Source organism: Acanthochromis polyacanthus, chromosome 11, assembly GCF_021347895.1.
Source record: "Acanthochromis polyacanthus isolate Apoly-LR-REF ecotype Palm Island chromosome 11, KAUST_Apoly_ChrSc, whole genome shotgun sequence".
In the NCBI taxonomy this organism is placed as follows: Eukaryota; Metazoa; Chordata; class Actinopteri; family Pomacentridae; genus Acanthochromis; species Acanthochromis polyacanthus.
This window is the reverse complement of record NC_067123.1, coordinates 10492091-10517383: the sequence shown is the minus strand read 5'-3', so window position 1 is coordinate 10517383 and position 25293 is coordinate 10492091. Positions and strand designations below refer to the sequence as shown.

At 40.9% G+C, this 25293-nt stretch overlaps 1 protein-coding gene across 2 annotated transcripts in view; it reads left to right on the top strand.

The window, feature by feature from the left end:
• Window positions 1–9564: 9564 nt before the first annotated feature.
• The window catches only part of LOC110971617 (major histocompatibility complex class I-related gene protein-like), a 44057-nt gene continuing 28328 nt past the window's right edge, over window positions 9565–25293 (top strand). Inside the window, exons 1-5 of one of the 2 annotated variants that reach the window (XM_051956044.1) lie at window positions 9565–9958; window positions 11563–11829; window positions 14398–14676; window positions 17465–17767; window positions 19307–20274. In XM_051956044.1, the coding sequence (XP_051812004.1) occupies window positions 9910–9958; window positions 11563–11829; window positions 14398–14676; window positions 17465–17767; window positions 19307–19431 (1023 nt within the window). In that variant the 5' untranslated portion in view covers window positions 9565–9909 and the 3' untranslated portion in view covers window positions 19432–20274. Of the gene's footprint in view, window positions 9959–11562; window positions 11830–14397; window positions 14677–17464; window positions 17768–19306; window positions 20275–25293 lie in introns of those variants that run through there. The other variant, XM_051956043.1, reaches the window with a different exon arrangement.

Here is a 25293-nt window from a genome sequence, read left to right as displayed (position 1 = left end):
CAGTAATCCACTTTCGTTGTGGCTTTTTTTATTTGCAGCGTTTCTTTTTATTTGCAGCGGCGTTTCTTTTTGTTTGCAGTGTTTCTTTTATTTGCAGCGGTGTTTCTTTTTTATTTGCAGCGGTGTTTCTTTTTTATTTGCAGCGGTGTTTCTTTTTATTTGCAGCGGTTGTTTTGTTTGCAGCGATGGCGGGTCTCGGCCACCGTAGTGAAGGGAGTACCCCAAAATAATATAAAGACAGCCCAAGCACACATGACACACTCTCGACGTGAACCAATTCCCCGGGCGCACAGTACACCAAAAGAAGGAGGACACCACCATTTGGACACCAGCACCACTGTCAAGTCCACCTCTTTCAGTTCAAAGGACGCGAGGACAACTCAATTCAGGATTACAACTCAAACTTTTTATTTTCCTTTTAGCTGGTCATAGTATTTCAATAGCAATAGGTTGTAAACCTTTAAAGACAGGAAAATTTTTTTTTTTAGTAAAGTTTAGAAATTTAACATACACACATATATACACACTATATTTTGCTTTACTGAAACTCAAAATGATATATCTTAATTCAAACTTATGTGGCGAGTGGAGGAGGGCTTCAATGAGAAGAATTAGGGTGCTACAACTACCAACTGTAGACACCAGGCGGACAACGCCACCCCGGGACTTTCACCCAGGGAGCTATAACCAATACTAATGAGAAGGCAACTCAGGTTCGTTCTACTAATGAGGCAGGAGACGTGATTCCAATGAAGGCAACAATATAAATTTTTATTTAACAATATCAAAAATACTCTTGTTAAAAAAAAAAAACCTGTTTAAAAGCAACCATTCACACCAAGCTGCTAAATGATTATTTCAAGGGACTAATCAGAGCTGGGGGCTCTATGGCAGGGGTTTGGGCCGACGGGCATCACAAAGGAGCCCAGGAAAAATCTCCCCACTCGCACGTGAACATGCACACACACACACACCTAAATGAAGAAATCAAAACAAAACCAGGGGATGGGCAGCACGCCACACAGGAAGGGGTTCCCACCACCCTGCGACACCAATTCCCACCACCGTAGGCCCACTGCTCCTACAAATAATAAAGGGAAGGGATATTCATTAGCAGGGTTCCAAAAAGAAACTCAATTAACACAATAAAATAATTACAAACACTGAGGAAAACTACTTAATAACCAAAAGAATAGTTATAAAAACTGAAACATTCAATTTAAGAATTGATAAAATCCATTTTACAACTCAAACCAAATCCACTGATCATACAAAATAACTAATCAAATGCAGTCACATGACAAATGTATGTCAAACAAAGAAAATACCTAACAAACAAATGACCACATGCCTGCAGTAAATACTCAAAAAAAAAAACACACAGAAAAGAAACAAAGAAATTACACCCTGCCGTCACACATGCACACAAACGTTAAAATACGCAACAGGTGGGACATTTATCAGCAGCCACAGAGACAAGCTGAGGCAGCTCAACACAAATAACAGCCTGAAAGAGGACAAAGTCGACCAACGGCGTCGGCGACGCAGACCCACGTTGGCCAAATAAACCCAGTAAGGCAAAGCAGCAGCGTTTCCTGCATCTGATCCAGCGTAGCCAGCACAGCTCCAGACAAACGGCGGCCACGCCGGTCAGTGTATCAGTCCAAAAGGAGATAACAGGGAACGACCCGCAGCCAAAGTAACAGCCTAAAATGACAAGCTGTTATAGGCATGCAATAGAACCATAGCACGCGATAGCAAGCGAAAGAGACCTACCGGTAACGGGCGGCTCACAGGTCGGACTGGACACACACAAAATGCAGCCTGCGTACGACTCACTTCTAACGCACCACAGTGACTCTATGAGGATAATAAATGGCTACCATAACCACAACACACCAAAACAGCCTTAAACAAAAGGGAAAATGATGCAGCAACTGCTACCATACCTGTCAGCAAAATGTAAACAGGAAGTGAGGCAAACGGGGAGCAGGGGCGTGCCCCTGACGTCAAAGCAAGAGAAAGGTGAGTAACCATTGCCCAGCTTTATAGCGCGTCCTCTAACATGATTTGTTAATACAAGTCACAGGAGCAAAACACCAGCCAACCCAAAGCCAGGATGCAGCTCTCATTCATCCTGCTACAATCATTTAACATAAAATCAATGAAGTAAATGCTAATGATGGCAAAATCGGAACAGTGTTTTGGTACGTACCGAAACCCCGGTGGAACTTGTGATTCGAAACGCTGTTCCGAGGTCTGGATCAGAAGAATGATGTCGCGTTCCATGGAACACCAACTGGTTTGAAACATCACGGTTGTTTTTGTTTCAGTAAAATGGAAGTGAATACACGATCAAAGTGAACACGCGATGATCCTGTTATCCTTTTCCTAAAATTGAATAGTAAATAAAATACTACCATTACACAATATGAAAATACCTATTATATTCAAAATATATCCAAGTACTTTATACATAAAATAATCATTTTCAGCGTGATTGGCTGTAAAACATTTAAAAGCAGTTGCAATCCGCAATTTTTTTGCGAAGTCTTGCCTCTCTGAGTGTCTTGTACTGAGCGTTGATTTTGGACTGAGAACTTAAAATGGATGGTGGTGGAAAGCGTCCCAGGTCAGGTGTCTGGGAGCACTTCGACCTTCCTGAAGCAAATAAAGTGAAATGTTTGCATTGCATGCAACAGCTTGCATTTTGTAGTAATACCACAACTATGTGGAGACACCTGCGAACAAAACATCTGGACGTCTGCACGTCTAGCGCTACACGACCAAGTGCTGAATCAAACTGAGGCCAACATGGTGTTTGTGGTAATGTATTCATGTCATTTTTGTACACCTATACATTTATTGGTAGAGAGTGGAGTGAGAAGCTGTATTGATGCTACAGTGGGGAATTATACTGTCATGACAGCTCCAGTGTGCAGATAATGTGCCAGAAACAGAAGACCACACAAAGAAATCTCCATAAACACCTGAAAGAATAGCACAAATAACACGTAGTGCAAAGAAGTTGAAATACAAAATGGACAGCAATACAATAGTAAAAATTTATAAATGATCAAAAATAAAATTTGAAAAAAAAAATCAAAAATTATTTATTCACATTTGTCATTACAAGAAATACAATCACTAAAAGAGATCATATTGTTCTACAATTACAAGTTACATAGATGTACAATGTAATACATGAAGTTGCATGGCAGCATTCCTTCTAACTCAGTCTTTTTCTTGTTCTTTGACAGGGAGGCAAAAAGAATTAGATGAGGCCCTAGTTGACCTTATTGTGAAGGACTCACAATCTTTTTCAATTGTGGAAGATGGGGGTTTCAGGAACTTTGTTAAAAAAAACTTAACCCCAACTACATCCTTCCATCCAGGAACACACTGAAAACAATGCTGAAGTCCAGATATACCGAGACCAAAGAGAAAGCGATGGCTCAGTTGAAAAAGGTCAAAACTGTCAGCTTGACCTCAGATATGTGGACATCAATAAACATGGATGCTTACCTAGCAGTTACATGCCACTTTATTGATGAGAATGGAAAGCTTTCCACCACTGTACTTGGGGTCACTAATTTTCCTGAGACTCACACAGCTGAACACCTGAAGGAGGCAAAGAGCACTCTCTTACATTCATGGGGGATCGAGAACAACATTACATGCTTAGTCACTGATAATGCTGCCAATATGATAGCTTGTGCACAACATTTGCAGGTACGTCATGTGCCTTGTTTTGCTCATACATTGAATTTAGCGGTGAAACAAGCCATAGAGCAAACTCCTGCATTGCATGCTCTGCATCTTCAGTCTAGGCAGATAGTAGGCCTCTTCCGATCTAGTGCCAGTTCTAAGCAGAAGCTTTCGGACATCCAGCTGCGAATGGGAAAACCAATGATGAAACTAATACAAGAAATGGAGACAAGATGGAACAGCACTTATGCAATGTTTGAGCGTCTGCTGGAGCAGCATGAAGCAGTAGCAGCAGCCTTGGCCTGCTTGAACACAAGCTTGACTCCCTTAAACAGTGCTGACAATGACACATTAAGCGAGTGCCTTCAGCTTCTTGCTGTATTTAATGAAGCAACTGTGGAGCTCTCCTCTGAAAAGAGTGTCAGCCTTAATAATCATTCCTTTAGTGAGACAAATACATTGCAAAATTGTTGAACAACGTGGGAGATTAAGTTGCCCAACTGTCCTTCAGTTGAGCAATAACCTTCATAAGAACTTGAGAGCGATGTGGAGTGGAGGTTGTGAGGGTCCTAGCTGTCTGAACTGTCTTAGATCCTCGGTTCAAAGTTCTTGCATTCGGATGTCCAAAGAATGCAGACCAGGCCGTTGAAGGCTTTGACAGCGGAGTGCTGTGCTGTCATTCGAGCAGCTTCTCATGAACACGCAAGTGCTTGTGTGCCGTCCACATCAGCAACAGGACCACAACCCAGTGAGCACAAGGAGGAGAGCCTGTGGGATGGATTTGACAGCATGGTGGGGGAGACTTCTCAAAGACAGAGTGCCACTGCTGATGCTACTGTTGAGGTAGGCCACCCCCACAGACACACACTATACTAACAGTGATTGAATGAGGTTGTAATGGTTTTTCCATTCATATTTATTGCTATATAACTGATACAGTATCTTACTCTCCAGGTTCAGCACCATCTCTCAGCCCCATACCTGCCCAGAAGAGATGACCCTTTCGATTTCTGGAACCGACATGCAGCTGTATTTCCTCATCTTTTTGAGCTGGCCAAGACATATCTCTCCATTCCTGCCACATCAGTCCCATGTGAGAGAATCTTCTCAAAAGCAGGAGAGATATTAAACAAGAGAAGAAACCGTCTCAGTCCAAGCACTGTTGAACACATCGTCTTTCTGAATAAAAATGCTTGAATGCAAGAGCGTCAGTTTGTTTTTACAAGTGGGGGGATGGAGACCACAGCCATTGTCAGATGGAAATGCACACCCTGGGTGGCGTGCTGGGTAATCGGGAACACCGGGGATATCCCCAGTGGGCCGCTTTATTGTTGGGCCGCTCCAGTCATAAAATAATAATAATAATAATGCTTTAAATCATGGGTCTCAAACTCGCGGGCCAACTGGTGCGGCACGCCTGCTTTTTTCATATGCTTCCGTGTCGTTGGTAAGACAGCACTTTGAGAAAATGTCGAAGAATGGCGGCAAAATGCCATAAGCTAAGACTTGAACCCACAACCCCCACACCAAAGACAAAGGCTCAACCTGTTGAGCTATCAGTACATGCAGGTAGTAGGGTCTGTGGGCCACTATAATACTAATTCTCCCGGGCCAAAATTTTGCCCCTGCACACCTCTGGTCGGAGCTTCCAATTGGCACGTTTTTTTTTGTTGTTTTTTTTTTTAACCTCATGAAGGTGTGCTGCATGTCTGTGCAACTCTCGGCTGAGTACGGATGGTGCGTTCAGGAGCGTCGTAATTTTCTATACTGCTGAAAATAACTGGGTTTACAACAGCTTACATGTGAAGAATTTGAATGTGTTGGAGACAAAATGACCCCTGACAAAAAGTGGGGGGGGACACATCCCCACTGTCCCCCCCTAAACTGACGCCTATGCTTGAATGTACACAAGCATGCCCTACAAATACTGACTAATGTCTATATTGTACACAAGCACACCCTACAAATACTGATAGATTGAAACAATATATCCTTTCATACAAATAATACTACAAACCCTAACAAAACAAAACATAAGTTAAGTGACAACAAGATACACAAAAACACTCTACTGCAGTGTTGCCAATTTGGTGACCCTCTGCAAATTCTGGCAACTTTCCAAATCATCTTGGCATCTGTGTTGTCAAAAGCGGATGACTGCTGTCAACATTCCTGGTCATGAATATGGGATGCCTAGTCAGCCATAAAGATGGAATTATGAAGGAGCGGCGGCAGAATGAGAGAAGCACGGTATGATATATTAATCTGTGATTTAAAATGCAGTACGCTATAACCAAATGAATGTGTGTGAATTAATCAAATGCTTACATTTTTACATCTTTACATTTACAGTGTTGAAACAATGTAGAAATCATAAGAGTGCCTTATTCAGAAGAATGATGGTTTGATTATATTGGAAGGATGTCTTTTTATTTTCTCCTTTAATTTTTGAAACAGTGTAGAAATCAGAAGCGTGTCTCACTATAAGTAGTGATGGTTTGATTAATATAATGGAATGTCTTTTTTTTTATTATTTCTCTTTTTTAATTCTTTGAATATATACATATATCAGTGGTTTTATGTTGTTTGAAATTGAGTAAAATGTTACTGGTCTACTAGGGTGCAGCAAAGAGAATGGTAACTGTGTTCTAAGGGGTAACCACTTGAGGGCAGCACCTCACAGGGAGCTGTGAGTGCCTTTTGTTAACGAAATAGGACGGAAGGTTAAACAAGGGTTTGCTGCTATTAGATAAATGGAAATGCTTTCAGGGGGGGATCACTGGTTGATCCCTGTGTAGATAATGAATTACTGTACTAGAGGGTGATTCAAAAAGAGTTAAAATAGGTTAGTTTAGATCATGCCCTTAGAGGGTCATGGGACTTTTTGGCTCTGTAAATAGGATAGGGGAGTGTTGTAAGTCTGTGTGCACCGTGCTGAAATGTGGGGTGCATATGTCAGCAACTTTTAAAAGCTGCTGACATTCACTTTTCTCAAGTTCCTGTAACCAGTAGAGAGAGGTGAAAAAAGGGACAAGAACATGTCTGGGGCAAGTAAAGGTTACTGGGTGAGGAATGAGGAAGTGCACATTTGCGGAGGGGGGTGGACGTGGCTGTAATTTGTTTGCGTGGGTTAGAGTATGGTGTCAACACGTATGCAAAATTAAAGAGAGCTGTGATGTATAAATTGTACCTATTGGAAGTAGTTCGGGGGAGTTAGTTGCGGGTATCTGCCTGGGTGCAATCCGGACATTAGTCCGAGCACAGGGGATGATTACCACGTAACTCTGGATGAGTGGAATAACTTGGTCTGCTGAAGGAAGGACTGTTCTGATGGAATAATGGACTAAAGGAACTGCATCTTATTCGTTGTTAAGGATTACAAGATTGTGCTCGGGGCTTGACAATGGACTGATGGAGTATCACTGGATTCTATTATTTCCAGAGGAATAACACCTGAATGGATTAACAAAGTTTTTTCCTGGCCCAAAACCCCAAAACTGGATTACATGCAGACCTGAAATTTGGACTAACGCTCTCTCCAGCTTCCCCCTGGGTTCCTTGGTGGGCTCAGGTGAACGGCCGGGTGGGGCCCCACCCGCTGTTCTACTCCCTCCAAATTACCGTTACATTAGGTAACACGCATTCCCCTTTTTTCTTAAGAAAGCATAAGACCAGTAGGGATATGGATTAAGGGTGGTTTGAATATTATCTAATGTTTGATTATTTGTCTGATGATTTATTGGCTATGCTTGTGCCCTGCTAAAATATATCAATAAAGCATTATTCTGCAATTAAAGACAACAAATTGCAAGTGCTATTTTCTTTTATTATTTTTTAATTTCTATTTCTATTTTGTATTATCCCTGAACAAATACTTATACATCTAGCTCTGGATGTAATAAGTTAACTTACAGCGTGCATGATAGTAGCAAGGTTCTGAAAGGTTACCTAGTCATAGGGGCCAGGTTGGCCCAGTATAAACATATCCTAGAGGTTGTCTATATGTCCATAATCTCTGAATTAAACCTAGCAACTTAACAAGTGCCAGATCTATGAGAGGAAAAGCTGCCGTTAACAGGTGTATCTGGTGGTTAAATTTAACTATACCGAAGTGGCTACTCGGTTAAATTAATTATCAGGGGAAGTAGGGATAGGCATCTGGATGAAGGCAGTGAGACAGCTAGGCGAATTTTCCTCGTCAACCAGCTTAACAGTTCTGCAGCATCCCTCTGAGTAAGATCTCAGGGGGCAGTAGGACCGGACCCGAAGGATGGAGAGCTGGTCCGGTGATTCCCTGACAGCTGAGTAAGTTAATTAGGGGGTCACTGGCCCTGAGGATCAACACTGCTCAATCGCAAATGTGGCAATATGCCTCTTTTGGGTCACTTTCTCATCTCGAGATAATGGAGGACTGTTGCAGGTAGAGCTAGTAATTCCACTCCACATCAGTCTTTTGAGTAAATGTGATATTCCAACATGTAACAAGAGATGAGAAAATTGATTTATGCAATGTGGATTGAGACAAAGCATTTGAGTCATGAAGTTATTTTGAGAAGTGACGGCCTATTTCAAAGGCAAAATTAAAATCACACAAACCAAGAATCAACAGGAGACAGTTAATTTGTATTGCTAAAGATATTTAGGGTGTTTTTTTACTCACTTTTTCTCTCTCCCACTATGTTATTTCTCTCTCCTACACCTTAAATTACAATTTGGAGTGGCAACACGGCTGTGCTGTTTGAGCATGTTATTTTGAGATTGGCCACCAGATGTCACTGCGGGGAGATGTTTCAAACGTTCCATAAGATCGATTCTTTTTCTGAATCAATTGTTCCAAATGACTCGATCGCTTGATCGTTCCATTTTTGCCATCACTAGTGAATGCTATCATTCACCAATACAACAGCAGTTAGCATAAACTTGACCATATCAAGAAAGATTTTAAACACCATGAAAGCAAACAAACATTCAACTAACCATTGGCGTCATTGGGCTGAATCCGGGAGTGGACTTGGATCTCCTTTGTTCTTTTCCTTACTTCTTTCTCCTCTGAAGGTTGTTTGAATGACTGAGCTTGCTTCAGTCCTTCCCAGGTGCTTTAAATCAGTGATAACAGCTTTCCCAGTCCTTCTCAGGTGCTTTAGATCAGTGATCAGCACCTCTTTTCTGCTACTCGTGTATTCTGCGTTCTTGAAATATTTTTACCACATTTTCTAAGAGATAATGGTTGTGAAAGATCAATATTGACCTTAACAACAGCTAACGAGTTGAATGGTGTTGGTAGGTGGAAGTTCCTGTGAGCTATTTCAAAATAAAACTGAGAAATGTTCCAAAAATATGTTCAATGATTTGTCACAGTTTCTAGAATATTTTATACATGATTTTCTGAGAGATAATGTTTGTGAAAGCTCAATATCAACCATACAAATAGATGATGAGTAGATTGGTGTTGGTCAGATTAAATTGTTGTGACCTGTTTCAAAATAAAATGGAGAAATATTAATATCACACTCAATGGACATGCATTTTTTCTGGTATATATTTAAATTTTTTATTTGTAGGACATAATGGTCGTAAAAGAACAGCAGAACACATGACAAATATTTTGTGGTTGCTCGGCTGGAATCTCTGTGTGCAATTTCCAAATATGGAAATATAAATAACTCTTGTTGACTGAACACTTCTTCTTTGTGAGGTGTTTTTAAATGCATTTTCTTCTAGATAATGCTTGTGAAAGATGTATAATAAACTTAAACAGACAGTATTTGTATGGGGGTTTTTTTCTCCTTGATTGTCCAAACAGAAAAATCACCGATTGCAATTTTGCGACGGTCCCTAAACGCTCCGGCTGCCGCACGGGACTCCGACGGACATTCAGCGTTGCTCTTTTTAGTTTTCGCCACAATTATAGTGGTTGGTGAGTTGATGGCAACTGTGAAATGTCTCTCTGACTTAACTGTACAAAATAATACCAACCTGGCTGGAATTGGTGCGGTTTTCGCGACGCTATTAAGGCTGGAAACGGAAAAAAACAAGCGAATGTCGAATATAAAACCAATTTCACCTCGGTGAATAGGCGAACCAAATTTACCGCGCCTCTGTGTATTTACTGTAACTTCTGAGAAGGATACGCCCCACTTTCGGTATCTATTTCTCAAGGTTTGACGGAACCTCTTAAGCTCCAGGACTTCCAAAAAGAAGATGAAGAAATTATTGGCTTTACTCTTCTTCTGTCACATCGCATGTTCAGGTAAGATCTCAGAATAGCTAACTGTTAACTGTTACTTCTGGTGCTGTTTGTTTGTTGCTTCAGTTATTATTGTCTGCAAAGCGCCCGATGCTTTTAGTTTCACTTCACTTTTTAAAGTCTTACAAGCGTCATAATAGCACAGATTCAGCCTGACGTGTCTGTTCAGTCCTTACTTGTGATTTTTATGGATGTTATTTTAATATTGCGGTGAAATCGGTGCATTAAAGACGACATGATATTTGCTGCAGCTGTCATGGCTGAAAGTAATGGACAAGATTCAGTCTGGTGGAGATAAGGATCTATTAGAATTTCTCTGTCAACCTTTTTTTTAAATGAAGAAGACAGTGATGTCTCCCAATGAAGAAGCTTTCAGTATTAGTTTAAAAATTAAATAAAATTAGCCTTAATTGATCACTAGATGGAGAATTCATGTGTTGCAGCAGCACAAGGACAGAAATAAGCACACACAAATAGAGAAGTAAAATACACAGATGTACTATTATACTATTACTAAAACATCTTTAAATTTTTAAAATAGACACCGTAAGATCATTTAGTCCAGTCACGCAATATAGTGGATCACGTGAAATGGAAAATGTAAAGTGAAATATTCCAATATAGTAAAATATACGATAGAGAATAATAAGGCAGAATAGATTGCAAATAAATGAAAATATGGCATAGCAAGTAAATTCGTCCTAAGCCATTCATACTATAGTATGAGTATAGTACAAAACAGTATGTAGTTTTCTGACTTGTATGTGCAAGCAGTATATGTTATATACATTAAGTGTGCAATGTTTAAAAATGAAGAGGTAGAATATTATCCTATGTGAACTGTGGAAATCAGGTGTGTCATGTGCAGGTCAAAGTCTACAATGATGGTACTTCAAAAAGTTCTCTGCCTCACCAGAAACTGTCACAGAAGCAAGGTTGTTCTTGCATTATTTTTACAACATAGTCTCCTTTAACTTAAATGCATTGCCTCACCGATATTAAAGCAGAGCTATCACTTTACAGAAGAAGGTCTCAATCACTCTGAAAATGGCAACAACACAAGATTTCCGTTAAGGAGACAGAAAAAAGTCAGACGATGCACTTTGGTGATCATGGAGCAACGGTTTAAAATCACATTTAGCTCTTTCTACAACCTGATCTGTGTGGAAGGATTCATTTTTCTGGAGCAACCACATCCAAGCTTTCAACTCTGTTTGTCTTTGATTGCTTCTAACATTTCAGTGTTTGTGGACTCTAATATCAAGCTTTATTGTATAAAAATATACCCCGAAATGACAGTTACACCCCTTGCTTCTGGATAAGGCCGAGTACGTTATGAAGTACCTGCATAGAATGGTAGTGGGCACAAATAAAGTGCTCCGTTTGCATTTGGATGGGTCATCATAAATAGAATGGAATAGGACACATGCTTTCCTTCATTATATTTGCAATAAATGAGCACATCTCTGTTGGACACACATGTGCAATAAGAAGGAATGGGTCTTTAACATAATCACGTGTTGTTTTAGAGTCCATTGTCATTTAACAAATTATAAAATACAAAAATTAATCGCAAAAAAAATCTGAAAACTTTCTTTTCCCTCCAGTGAAACACTCCTTGATATATTTCCTCACCGCAACTTCTGGAGTCCCAGACTTCCCAGAGTTTGTGGGTTCAGCGCTGGTTGATGAAGTTCAGGTGGGTTACTGTGACAGCAACATCAAGACGGCTGAACCCAAACTGGACTGGATGAGAAAGTTCATAAAAGACGACCCACAACACCTGGAATGGTACATTAACAAATGCTCTGGAAACCGGCACGTCTTTAGAGCCAACATTGACAACTTGATGAACCGCTTAAACCAAACTGGAGGTAAGATATTTTTCAATGTATGTTTATGTTGTTACTGCTGAAATGTGTTGTCCTTCTGTTGGAAGATGCTGCACTAAATATCAACCCTTCTTCAGTGTTTTTAAAGGACAAGGCTTAATGACTTGCAGTCATCGCTACTGCTTTTGTAATTCTAAAATCTACTCAACTTAAAACATCAGCAGGCAGAGAATCAGGTCGCTTTATGAAATTATTTAAATTAAGTTTTCTACTACAAAATTCCTTGTAGGCACATCATTCTGGCATTCCCCATAGAGTTTTCTTGCAATCATAAATGGTCGAGTGATGTCAGTTGCCAGTTATCCAGGAGATCTTTGCCCACAAAGACAAGAGACAGAACAAATTTTTACATTTAAATGAGTTGTGTTACCACCCCAACAAGTTTACAGAAGCCTCTGGGCCCACACTGCTAACACCAAATCAAGTCAGTTGTGGTAACATCAGTTCTAAAGAGTCACTCTGTCTGTTTGGTCATTCATGGGCTTTTTCTGTTCAAGCAACGAGACTTTCACTTTATCCGCCACATTTTGCTATTGCATATATTTTTATATGTTGCTATTACAGGGCATATAAATGAAAGCATGTGTGCATGTGGTAATATGTTTGTTAAGCAGCCAACAATCAATCCTAAGATGCAAATACCACTCAAATTATAGATTGACTGTGGAGTTTGCTCATAAGCAAAAACATTAATTTTACTCAATAAAAACATAGTGTGTATCTCTGAGGCCTAACAGACACACTGAAGGTGTGTAAATGGTAAATGGACTTGCTCTTATATAGCGCTTTTCTACTCAGTGTGTCCTGCCTGATAATATTAAATCTACATTGCATTGTGATAACAATGTGATATGATAACACTTTATTCATCCAACCAGTGGAGACATTTGCATGGTTACATTGGCAAAGTGGATAGTGCAAACATTTAAGAAATATTAGTCGAAAAAAAATAATAAAACAAAAGTATATGTAAGTACAACCTCAGTTTGCCCAAATTACTCTGGATGTGAAAGTAACAATATTTCACTTATCAATAATATTGCACAGAGTCTTTCAAGAGAAGAAATACTAATAGAGAAATATTAATATTACGCAGATTTTATTTATATTACATATATTTTTTTATAAGTAGAGAAACACTAATTTCACAAATTATTTTACGCTTGTTGTAAAGATCCCGCGATTGGCTAAAAACAAATCTGTCAGAGGTGGGACATACTGTTGCATTGTCCAATCCGTGCCTCTTTCCTCCGAACGGATTTACATGGAGCGGTCCCAGATTGATATTGTGGAGTACTATCAAGTACTACACCATTATTAATCTGGCTATTGCCAGGTTAACAGTTCACAACTTCTAATAAATTGACAATGCGCGACTTAAGCCACGTGTCCACTAGATGCGATTTTCCTGCATGGCAAAGTACCGCATATGAAAATCGCATGGCCGGCAGGCGCTTCATAGCGGACCACAACATTGTCACATGACAGCACTCGAGCAGCAGCAGGCGGCTACGTGGTCACATGACCGAGCCTGACAGTCCGGCAGATGAGTCTGATAAACACAGCGGCTCGGCCGCAAACTTTCCTTTTTATTTCTAAAACGCTAATGGTTACGATGCATGCACAGATACAGCTGTTATAAGCTTCTCCTCCATGGTGAACCATGTTCAACACCTTCTTTAAGCACCTTGCCTGCCCCTGATTGGACAAATGCATCGACTCGAGGGCTGGTCTGCGCCTGGATTTCAAGCTGGACCAACATGGAGGCTCGACTACAAACTTTGTCTAATATTACAAAAACACTGCAGTGAAAAGTATTTCTGAAAGCATTTGAGGTGAGAAATAAGTTGTCTGAATCTGTCCTTGTTTTATTTCACCGACGGCTAGTTTAGGTGTTTGAGAACAGTTTCACGATGTGTGGGTTCTCCACACTGCAGTCCAGTCTACTCCATGTAAATGAGCTGCAGCCTGCTCCAGGTAAACACACCGGATCGCAGCTGGAAATGCCCTGCATGTTGCAAGCTGGTCCGGTTGCGGTGTGTTTCCAGCTGTGATCTGGTGTGTTTACCCGGAGAGGGATGCAGCTCATTTGCATAAAGGAGACTGGACTTCTACTTTATGCAAATTAGATGCGGCGTGCGGAGATTCCACGCATCGTGAAACTGTCCTCAAACATCTAAACTAGTCGCCGGGGACCTAAAACGAGGACAAATTCAGCTGCTACACAGCTTATTTCTCGCCTCAGATGCTTTCAGAAATACTTTTCGCTTGAGTGTTTTCGAAATAAAAGGGAAAGGTCCTGGCTGAACTGCTGTCCTTGCGGCCCGCTGTTGCTCGAGTGCTGTCATGTGACAATGTTGTGGTCCACTAGTGATACCTGCTGTCCGTGCGATGCATTGCTGTGCGGGAAAATCGCATCTAGTGGACACACAGCTTAAGAGCATTGCTAGTTGTAGTTCGTTGCATATCAGAAGATTGCTGAGCTGATGCTGTGTCTATGCCAGTCAGCACTGACAGGAAACCAATGAAATCTCCCTCTCTGTGTCCCAGGTGCCCACATCTTACAGAGAATGAACGGCTGTGAATGGGATGACGAAACTGGAGAAATCAGGGGTTTTAATCAATATGGATATGATGGTGAAGACTTCATAGCGCTGGACCTGCAGACACTGACATGGACTGCTCCAAAACCACAGGCGTTCATCACCAAACAGAGATGGGACACAGAGAAAGCTAGACTGGAGTACAATAAAAACTATTACATCCACAAGTGCCCTGACTGGCTGAAGAAGTACGTGAAGTATGGGAGGAGTTTTCTGCAGAGAACAGGTGGAATTACACGACCTGAGATACAGACAGTTCTGTACTCCATCTGATCCTATCCAAGCATCCAGTGAAAATAAAACAATGTATAGATGAAGTTACGATCCAACTATGCTGGGTCAACTAGGTGTTACAAAAAGCAGGTTATTCGTGAAGTAAAGCAATTCATTGCTTAGTGACATAATTAAGAAAACGTGATAATAAAAGAAAGAATACAGGGCTGATGGGTGCTGCTAACTAAAAGAACCAATTAAATGCAAATGAAGGCTAACAGAGTTGCAAAAGTAGCTAAAACAAAGTAGCAAAAATAAACAACTAACCTGAACTCCCTACAAAATCTAAAGACACAATCACAACACCCATGTGATGAACAAAAGTAACTAATGAATAAGTGGAAGTCAAAAACTAAAACCTCAGTCAGAGTTAACATGTATCATGATGTTTTTTAATCGACTTTCTGTGTTAACTCAGCCTTTCAGTTTCAAACCCTGCATTCACACAAAAAGAGTTAAACGCATCATGTTAGTCTTTTTCTCTACAAGATTTTAAAAAATCGTGTGCAGCTGCTTCAGTCAACTGTTTGTTTTAACGGAGAACAACAAGGAACAAAAAATATATGATGGTACTGCAAATAATGTAAAACAGGAATGCTGGTAGAAAACTGTTAAATGTGGTAATATATTTATTTTATTGATCAGCCTAACTGATTCTTTCTAACTGACAGCTGCACATCAGACCTGTTAAACTTTAAACTTAATATTTAAACATAATATTGTATTGAAGTGCCTTGAGGTCTGGCAGTGTCCCATAATGCAGGAAATCACTTTAATTTGTGGCAAAATCAAAACGAAATTCATGATACCATTTAAATATTCTCTGTAGTTATTTCCAGCACAATAATCAATGTTCGAATCAGTTGTCTATATCAGCTGTTGTACCAGCAGGGTCAAACATAAACACATTGTGCAACAATTTCTGCATCGTCAACGAGATACATGCCAGGTTCCCATGGCAACACAATGCACACAGTGTCCATCCATCCATACATCCATACATCCATACATCCATCTATTTTCTTCCTCTTATCTTGTCCCTCCCCCCGGCGGCCCTTCCAGCTCTTCCTGGGGGATCCCAAGGCGTTCCCAGGCCAGATGAGGTACATAATCCCTCCAGCGAATTCTGGATCTACCCCAGAGTCTCCTCCCAGGCAGATGTGTTCAAACTTCCGAAGGATGACTACCTGGAGTCATCCAAATCAGATGACATAAATCACCCCCTTTTGACACGAAGGAGCAATGGTCTACTCTGAGCTCCCTCCAGATATCCGAGCCTCTCACCCTTTCTCTAAGGCTGAGCCCAGCCACCCTGTGGAGGAAGCTCATTTCGGCCACTTGTACCTGCGATCTCATTCTTTCAGTCACTACCCAGAGCTCATGACCATTGATGAGGGTTGGACTGGTAAATTAAGAGCTTTGCCATGCGGTTCAGCTCCCTCTTCACCATGACAATTCGATACAACACCCCCATTACTGCTGACACCACACCCATCCGCCTGTCCATCTCACGCTCCATTTTTTTCATCAATCGTGAACAAGCTCCTGAGATACTTGAACTCCTTCACTTGGGGAAGCAACTACCACTCAACCCGGAGGGAGAAATCGACAGGTTTCCAGCAGAGAACCATGGCCTCGGACTTTGAGGTGCTGATCCACATCCCCGCCACCTCACACACTTCTGCAAACCACTCCAGTGCATGCTGAAGGTCACGATCTGATGAAGCCAACAGAATCACATCATCTGCAAAAAGCAGAGGTGCGATCCAGAGGTCCTCAAACTGGACACTTTTTTCACTCTGGCTGAGACTTGAAGTCCTGTCCACGAACACAACAAAGAGGATCAGAGACAAGCGGCAGCTCTGGTGGAGTCCAACACCTACTGGAAACATGTCAGACTTTGTGCCGAGCATGCGGACACAGCTCTCACTTTGGTTGTACAGGGATCAAATGGCTTGTATCAGTGAGCCCAGTGCCCCATACTGCCGCAGTAGCCCCTACAGAGCCCCTCAGGGTACACGGTCATAGGCCTTCTCCAGATCCACAAAACACAGGTTTAACTCCCGTGACCCCCTCAGCTGCGCCACAAGAGTAAAAAGCTGATCCACCGTTGCGCGACCAGGATGGAATCCACATTGCTCCACCTGAATCCAAGGTTCGACAATCGTTTGGAGCCAAGGGTGGACTGGCCATCTGGCATACCAGATACTGTCCCGGTGGGTCGTGTCTTGCAGGGGCTGGTTGAATCAACTCGCTATGAAAATGGATGGGCTGGAGTGTCGGGCCCATACCTGGTTGTTTTTGGCAACAGGAGCTGCGAGGAGTAGGAGGTGTCGTTGTGGTGAGCACGGAAGCCTAGAGCGTGAGCTCAGGTGGAGCTGCCATGGGTCCACCTGGTGGGTAGTGGCCACCAAAATCTGCACCCGCTGCCCACCCCTCTGCCCCTCCTTCCCCTCTCCCACCCCCTCATGTTAGCAGATAAAACCTATTCTCTCAGCTGAGAATCTGTATCACTCATAAATAATTATTAGGAAAAAGCTTTGTTTAAAGGGAGGCACTTCTTACAGCTGAAAGTCATCATAACCTCCTCAGACACAGGTTAGCTCCACAGTATTAGTTACAATGGAGATCTATCAGGTTAAAAGAGAGACATCTTCACACAGAAAACTCTGACTTTCGACTCAACATACCTGATAAGTTTTAGTCTCGCTTTGTTGAGACTCATCTGTTTCTCTCCCCAGAGCTTCCCTTGGTATCTCTCCTCCAGAAGACTCCCTCCTCTCCGGTCACCTGCCACGCTACAGGTTTCTACCCCGACAGAGCTGACTTGTTCTGGAGGAAAGATGGAGAAGAACTTCATGAGGACGTGGACAAAGGAGAGATCCTCCCCAACCATGATGGAACCTTCCAGATGAGTGTTGACCTGAGCATCTCATCAATCGCTCTTGAAGACTGGAAGAAGTACGACTGTGTGTTTCAGATGTCTGGTGTCAAAGACGACATCATCACCAAATTGGACGAATCAGTGATCAGGACTAACTGGGGTAAGACTGATATAGAAGTGATGTTGTCCCAGTCAAGGTGATCATGCTTTTATCATTTTATTTATCTGCTATTTACTAGGATGCCTTCAAAACTGTGACATTTAGGAAATGTGATCAACTGTGTTTCCAGATGTTTTTCTTGGTTTCCTTGGTTCAACAGAACTATGAGTCGTTAGGTCATTTTAAAGTGAACAAACAATAATATTCAGATTTACTTTGGGAATCTGGTCTCCAACTTTTAAGTCACTTCTTAAAACATACTTTAAAGCTGCTGTCCGGAGTTTCCGTTTGTTTTCAATTTATGTATCATTTTTTAACAAAGCTTAAATGTGTTAGTCTAGTTCGATACTATAAAGTTAGTATAACACGATATGAAAATTTATTCCTGAGCTCCACCTGCCTCTCATAGACCCCCATGTTATTCCAAAAAGCGCTGGTCGCTGCCGACCAATCAAGTTCGAGCTTCAGCTTTGTCATGCTGTCAATCAACGGTTACGCGCACAGCAAGCAAGCCCATGCAGAGGTGGGCGAGCTACGCACTACGCAACCGCGCGCACATTTGTTTTGCTTGTGTAGGAGATGAGAGAGCATCAGGGATCAGCAACTTCCAGAAAAGTTACCAATCCCACTGCTTGTCAGGCCAAGAGACTGCAGGACGTTTTTTGGCTTGGGGTGCTCGCGTCGCTCCCCGACCACGGCCTCCATAGCCCGCCTGACGGCTTCGTTTAGATGCCCGACCTCTGGAGGAAGATGTTGGGGCGTCTGGGACATACTCTTCGTCAGAGGAGTCATGCAATTCTGAACTCTAGATAGAAATAAATAAACATGTAACACATATACACGCGGAAATGCACTAAGTTTGATAAACAACGTCATCGAGAGGGATACACGAGTGTAATCACATATTGAAACTTTACTCGTTCGTCCTAGCAGATTCATGTTATTTTGGTATTAGAACAAGTTAGACTCAATACAGAATTCTAACGTAATTCCTTTATTATTTACTAAATGTAGAAGAGTGGAAAACAGCAAAACAGGTGAGATGCTGCAGCACTCCGGGCACTCCTCTCGTGTACTGTGCGCGTGCACAAATAAAGGGGCGAAATCAGAGGGAGGGTGGGACCAACAGTGTTTTGGGAGACGCTGCGATTCAAACTCCGGACAGCAGCTTTAATCATCAAGCCTTTCCTGATTTAATTTGATATTTATTTCTTTTGAACTGCATTTCAACATTGTTGTTTTTATTTGCCAAACTGTTTTTAGCTGTCTCTTGAATCCTGATACTGATAATGTTGTGCAAATAAGGATTATTATTGTTTTTATTATTGTTTACATTCAATCTTGCAATAGACTGGCAACCTGTCCAGGGTGTCCCCTGCCTTCACCCTAAGTCAGCTGGGATAGGCTCCAGCCCCCCCCCCCCCCCCCCCCACACACACACACACACACACACACAACCCTAATGAGGATTAAGCAGTGTATAGATGATGATGGATGGATGGATGGATTGTTTCTAATAACCTTGTTGGACCTTTTCAGTGTCTCCTTCAGAGTTTCCAGCTGGTCCTTTCCTTGGTGGTGTTGTAGGATTTTTGCTGCTCGTGGTCGCCTTCATTGCCGGACTCTTCATCAGGAGAAGGAGCATCTTTGGGCAACAATATTGACAATGATGTTCATTTCGCCAATGAATCTGGAATCAGTGTATGTGATAGTCTTACCTATCTGCATGTTTTGTGTGGTACTTTTAGTAAATGATTTTGTTTTTTCAACAACTGATGGTGAAGAACATATTGCAAATGCTGAAATGTCAATCATTCTATACAATTATCTCTCTTCAATATTCAGGGTTCCAGCTCTCTAACGGTTAGTATTTTACCTTTAAATACAAAAAAAAAAAGATTTTTCTTATTTCTTCTCACCAAGAAACAAATATTCTGATGCTTATACTACTTTTTGTTTCTTATTTGTCTTAACAATGGAACAGTGAGCATTGGAAGAGGATGCTAGAAAGTAAAAAACAGGTTTTCTCCTGGAGATAAACATCTGGATGGTTCTGGTGTTGCTGAATGAGATGCAGCAGCTGCACAATCACGAGGTCAGGCAGTAGAACGTAATACGAATGAAATACTGCACTGTGATGCAGCACAGGGAGAGCCACTGTTTGCCTCAGAGGACTCTGAATATTGCCTGGATTGATGTGAAATGATGTAGCTCCGACAGCTCTGAGTTTCTCCTTTAGAATTTCCTGCATCACTGGACTCCTTATCTGGAGACAGAATAATAATGATGAAGGACAAAATAGGCTAATTCATCAAAGCCGGAGGCTATTTCACCTAATGATGCCAGCAAATGAGCTAAATGTATTTTGAATCAACAAAAAAAATTTCAAAGGTTTGTTTTAAAATGTGCAAATACATCATTATGTCAACAATAGTCATGTAGTCTGTATTGAATTTGTAAACTGTGAATATTCTGTCATTAAATAAACATATTTATTGATTTTTTTATTACTGGTGTTAAACTTTTAATGTGTCTTGTATCCTTTACTTGTGCTTTGTACTGATAGCAGAAATGGCAGAAAGTGGATTGAAAGATTTTTCATCTTCTGTAGGATAATATAGATTTGAATGATTTATTTTTAGTGGGTTTTGGTCTTGTGTGATTCAGATGTGGAGAAAAATAGAAAAAATTGAGTTTCATCAACTTGATTTCAAACACGTAAGTTCAAATTACACACAATATTAAATTGATGCAATTATTACATCAACACAACTCATGGCAATATTGTTTACAAATGACTGAATTTATATAAATCAGTAAATTAGGTTTCTTTATCCTGCAACCAAACATAAAAAAGATCATTTGAATTACTTTTTTTGGTGGGGTCTGGATCTGGTCCAATGTGGTTCAAATGCGAAAAAATACTAAGAAATTCCACCTTTTTTTTGCATTTTCACAAATAGAATAAAGCTTTCACAATTCAGAGGCTATGTTTAAAAGACCTTTTTTTTTGCCTTAATCTGATTTTACCAATTTAAAAAATAATGTATGGACTCAACAAAAAATATTAATGTCAGTGTTTAAAGTTATGAAAATTATTAAATTGTTTAACCAACAAACTATCTTGAGTTAGGACACTTAGTTTTTCATCTATATTTTAATTACTAGTCAAAAACCTGTGAAATTGTCCATAAGACAGAAATCCTGAACTCAAGTTGAAGATTCATTAAGTTATTGAGCCACTTGTATTATGTTACATCAACTTGATTTCAGCTGTTAAGTTGACGCAATCATGTCAACACAACTCATGACAATAATGTTTGCAAATGAAAGGGTCCATCTAAATCAGTGAATTACATTTCTTTCATCTTACAAACACACATTTAACGTAGCAGTGGTCATTTGAACTGGTCAAATGTGCTGTTAATGGCAAAAAAAACAAAACAAAAGGCAGTAAAATCTGCCCTTTATTGTCCTTTCATAAGTAGAATAAACATTTCATAAATTTTGCAGGTGAACTAAGACATGATTACAGGTTTACCTAAAACTACTGACACAGTTTTCAACATTAAAATTTGGTAAGAGAATGAGGAATCTGTTGCTCAGCGGTGTAAGATCAGGTTTCCTGAATTTCTGCCGAAAACTGCTTTATGTCTGACTGTAATCTGTCTATGAGCTGATGGACTGTTGGTGCTGTTTGCTGAGGGTTTAGTTTCACTTTCATTTCGGTTTTACCGGCAGCTAAATCTCCATCTGACTGCAGGTTTCTATTGACCCCAGTGGTGTGCACAAACATTTTAGGTGGCAGGTGCTCAGTGGAAAAAAAGGTTCACCTTGTTCGCCGTGTAGTTGTGTTCTGAAGACACATTTTAATAGGGTATTTAAGTTACCATTTTTTAAGGTTTTAATAATAGCCTATCAATGTAAATGCAAAATTGCTGCAAGTGTTGTAATGTAGAAGTAACTCATGGTTAGTACAAAATAATATATTTTGCCAATACAGCCTATTTACATCAAATCACTTTGTGTTGACAAAGCAAATCAGGAACAGCTTTTATGATATCTCCATAAAATTAGAGGAAACGGCCCTTAACAGTAAACATGACTCTGATGTTGACTCTGATTTTTCTTCTTCATGATCATGATCTGTCTCCTCATCCACCTTAGATGTTTATTTAATCCAGGAGAGCAGAGAGCTGCCTCCTTGGGCAGCCTGCTGCAGCTTCCTTTCTTTGGCTCTTGTCATTGTTTCTCTCTCTGGTGTCCGTGATGTGCAGGTGAAGGAGAGATGTTCGTGACACTGACTTTCTTTACAAGCAGGGCCGTAGCCAGGATTTTGGAATAGGTGAGGTCCATGATGCGCGCGAAAAGCGCGCGCCGAAAATTTTTCAATGTTTTTTAAAAAAATATATTTTTATATATCTTTTTTAGGCTACAAGTCACACAAGATGTTTGTTGTTTAAATATCTTTTAATGATGTGAAATCAGCATTTTCCAAACAAAAATGTATATTTTTTCAAAAAAACATCAACTTTTTACATCAAAGGCTAGCTGAATCCTCCTGTGACCAGAGGCATCCCACAGTTGAAGGATATTCTCCCGGTTCACCTCCACTTTCTGATGCACATGCATCATGGCCAGGCCTGTCAGTCTGTCGTTGGACATGGTAGATCAAAGCCATGTCTTAAGTCTTTGCATGGCTGAGAATGACCTCTCACAGGCACAAGTCGTCACTGGCAAGGTTAGAAATATCTTCAACATACATTGTATGTTGTCTGATGAGCCAGGCGCTCATCAAAAAAAAAAAAAAAAAAAGCGCCGGACGCTGTGGATAAAAGTAATTAAACTCTTTGATCAGATGATCTGACAGGCCGAACTCGTGCCGAATTATCTAAAAAAATATATTGTGGTCACCTTGGTGTAGATGGGCGGGGATGTGGTCTACAAAGTGCTAATAATAAAAACACTAGTTTATGAACGGGGTTTGGCCCGCTGCCAAGCGTGTCACAGGGCGCATTTGCGGGTACGTGCATCAGCAGATCAAACAACTTTTCACCGCAACACGCACACAGGCACAAACAGAACACAAAGCCCATGGATGTTTACCACAATTTACAATTTACAAGCACGTTTCACAGAGAGGTTTCAAGTTTTTATGAGTTTATGTTTTATTCAGTTGGGCATATTTGGCGAAAAACAAAAAAACTCGGAAAAATAGGTGAGGTCCGGACCTCGCTGACCTCATACCTGGCTACGGCCATGTTTACAAGTATTTTATTAAAAGAAAGAGCAGCATCAGTACAGACAGAACCTGCCTGGAAGGAGTCGGCCAATTGAATCCCTGCCGACAGTGACCAGTAACCAGGTTTTATAGGTTTTAACATGTAAATGAGTACAACATATGGTTATTTATTGTCTAACACATGGGAAACAAGTGAGGAGTATCTCCAAACAAACCCCCTGTGTCTACAACAGCTGAAGAATCCCTAAATCAGTATTTTAGACAGAAGAACCCCCATAAAAACACCTCCAACAGGGCTCTGTAAACAGGAGAACACATTCCCATGGCATGGGTTGAATATAATGCAGGTTCCATCTGTGGTCAGAGACACCAGAGCAAACACTGCATCTCCTTTCAAATACTAGAACAAACAAAACAGATTCCAGTCTACTAACTTATTAAGTAATACATGTAACAGATCAGATACCACACTCTCTTGATCTTTTCCCTTCTGGGCATGCTGTAATTGGTAAATTAAAAGAGATCCACAAAATCAAGACTGATTTTTGATATTAGGCTACAAAAAGGCAGAAAGCTACTTTTTCTTTTTGTCATTTAGCAAATAAGTCACAGCAGGTGTTGCCTCTACCTAATGTAGGCTAATAATAAACCTACACAAACTATATATTCAGTTATAGTATACAGATCATATGCCGTACCAATTCACCAAATAACATTGGTTGTGCTGTCATCGTCGTCATGTTATGTCCGTTAATTATTATTATTATGTGTAGCATTGAGCTTGTTAAGCAGGCGGGCAGTTGGCTAATTTAGGCACGGTTGTTTAGCACTGCATGAGACAGACTACTTCACAACAGAGACAAATAAATACAGTGTGGCAACTGAGGCTTATGAACAACACACTTGATTCAGTTATGTGTTACCTGGTTGGTGGATACAGTCAGGGTGGAGATGGCTGTAGGTGCGTGTCCGCTCCCCGTGTTCATGTTACGAGATGTGGTGGGCCGAGTCGCAGCTTAGCATGGCATGGGTCATGTGTGTGTGTTTGTATGTGTGTGCGTTCACCTGTGTGTGTGTTTAATGGTTCGATTAAAAAAAATTGCTACACGGAGGGCACCTGCTTGATACTGAGGGCAAAGGGCAGGTGCTCTAGCACCTGCTGATGTCTATCTGTGCACCCCACTGATTGACTCCTTCATAATGTTTAGTCTGTTATTAGTTGTGCTGATACAGATTAAAGTAATTTTCAGTCCCATGTTGTGGCTGTAAAATTTGAAATAAATAAGAGATCATTTACCAGTGTTATGGTTATGGTCCTGCTTTTGCCCTTTTTCTCCACTTTTCCTTCCTTTTCTCATTTTCGCCCTTCTGTGTGTGTTTTGGCCTTGTCTCCCTCTATCTGTCTTCCCCTTCTATCTCTCTCCCGGTCGCTCGTCCTCTGGCTCTGTCACCTGATTACTCCATGGCTGTGTCCGAAATCGCATACTAACGTACTGCTCATACTAAGTGTGACGTCAAAATAAGTATGTAGTGCTTTCACATTAGATAGTATGAAAAGATTGAGTACGCGAGAAATACCTGGATGTATACTATATCTGGAAAATTTTTAAGTATGCGCGGTGACCACACTAGTCATACTCAACCGCCCCATAATGCTTTCCGAGCTATCCACCGAAATGCAAGCCTCCGCGGGATATGTGGCCGGACCGGGCCGATTTTTATTTTATTTTATGTGGTTAAGTAGTCATCCTAATCACCCCACAGATTTGAGAAATAGGCATTTTCTGACCAACGTTTTAAATTTGTCAGACGCCCCAGAACGTGCTACTGAATGCTAGCAGCTAGTTGCAGCAGCTCGCTTTGCATACAGAACAAGTAGCAGCTACCTCCAGTAGCCTGCAGCTACAATTGAAACGATTCGCATAATCTGGCTAATAACTGCATGAGGAGTGCCGGCTTGAAATTGCCACATTAATTATGTGACTGTTTGTTAGCGTAAAATCGACCTGAAGCCGGCATTCAGCCGAGATATTTGATAGCCGTACTTCCGGTTTTTGTCGTCGGAGGTTTGAAATGCATTATGGGAAATGTAGTAGTATACTACAGTGTGAACGGTTGGCATTCTAATCATACTTATAGTATGTAGTATACAGTATATACTCATTGAGAATGTAGTATGTAGTACGTTAGTATGCGATTTCGGACACAGCCCATCACTCTCAGCCGCTGCAATTAGCTCTACTCATCTCACCTGGTCCCCTTCCTTCCTATTTAAGCCCTGCCT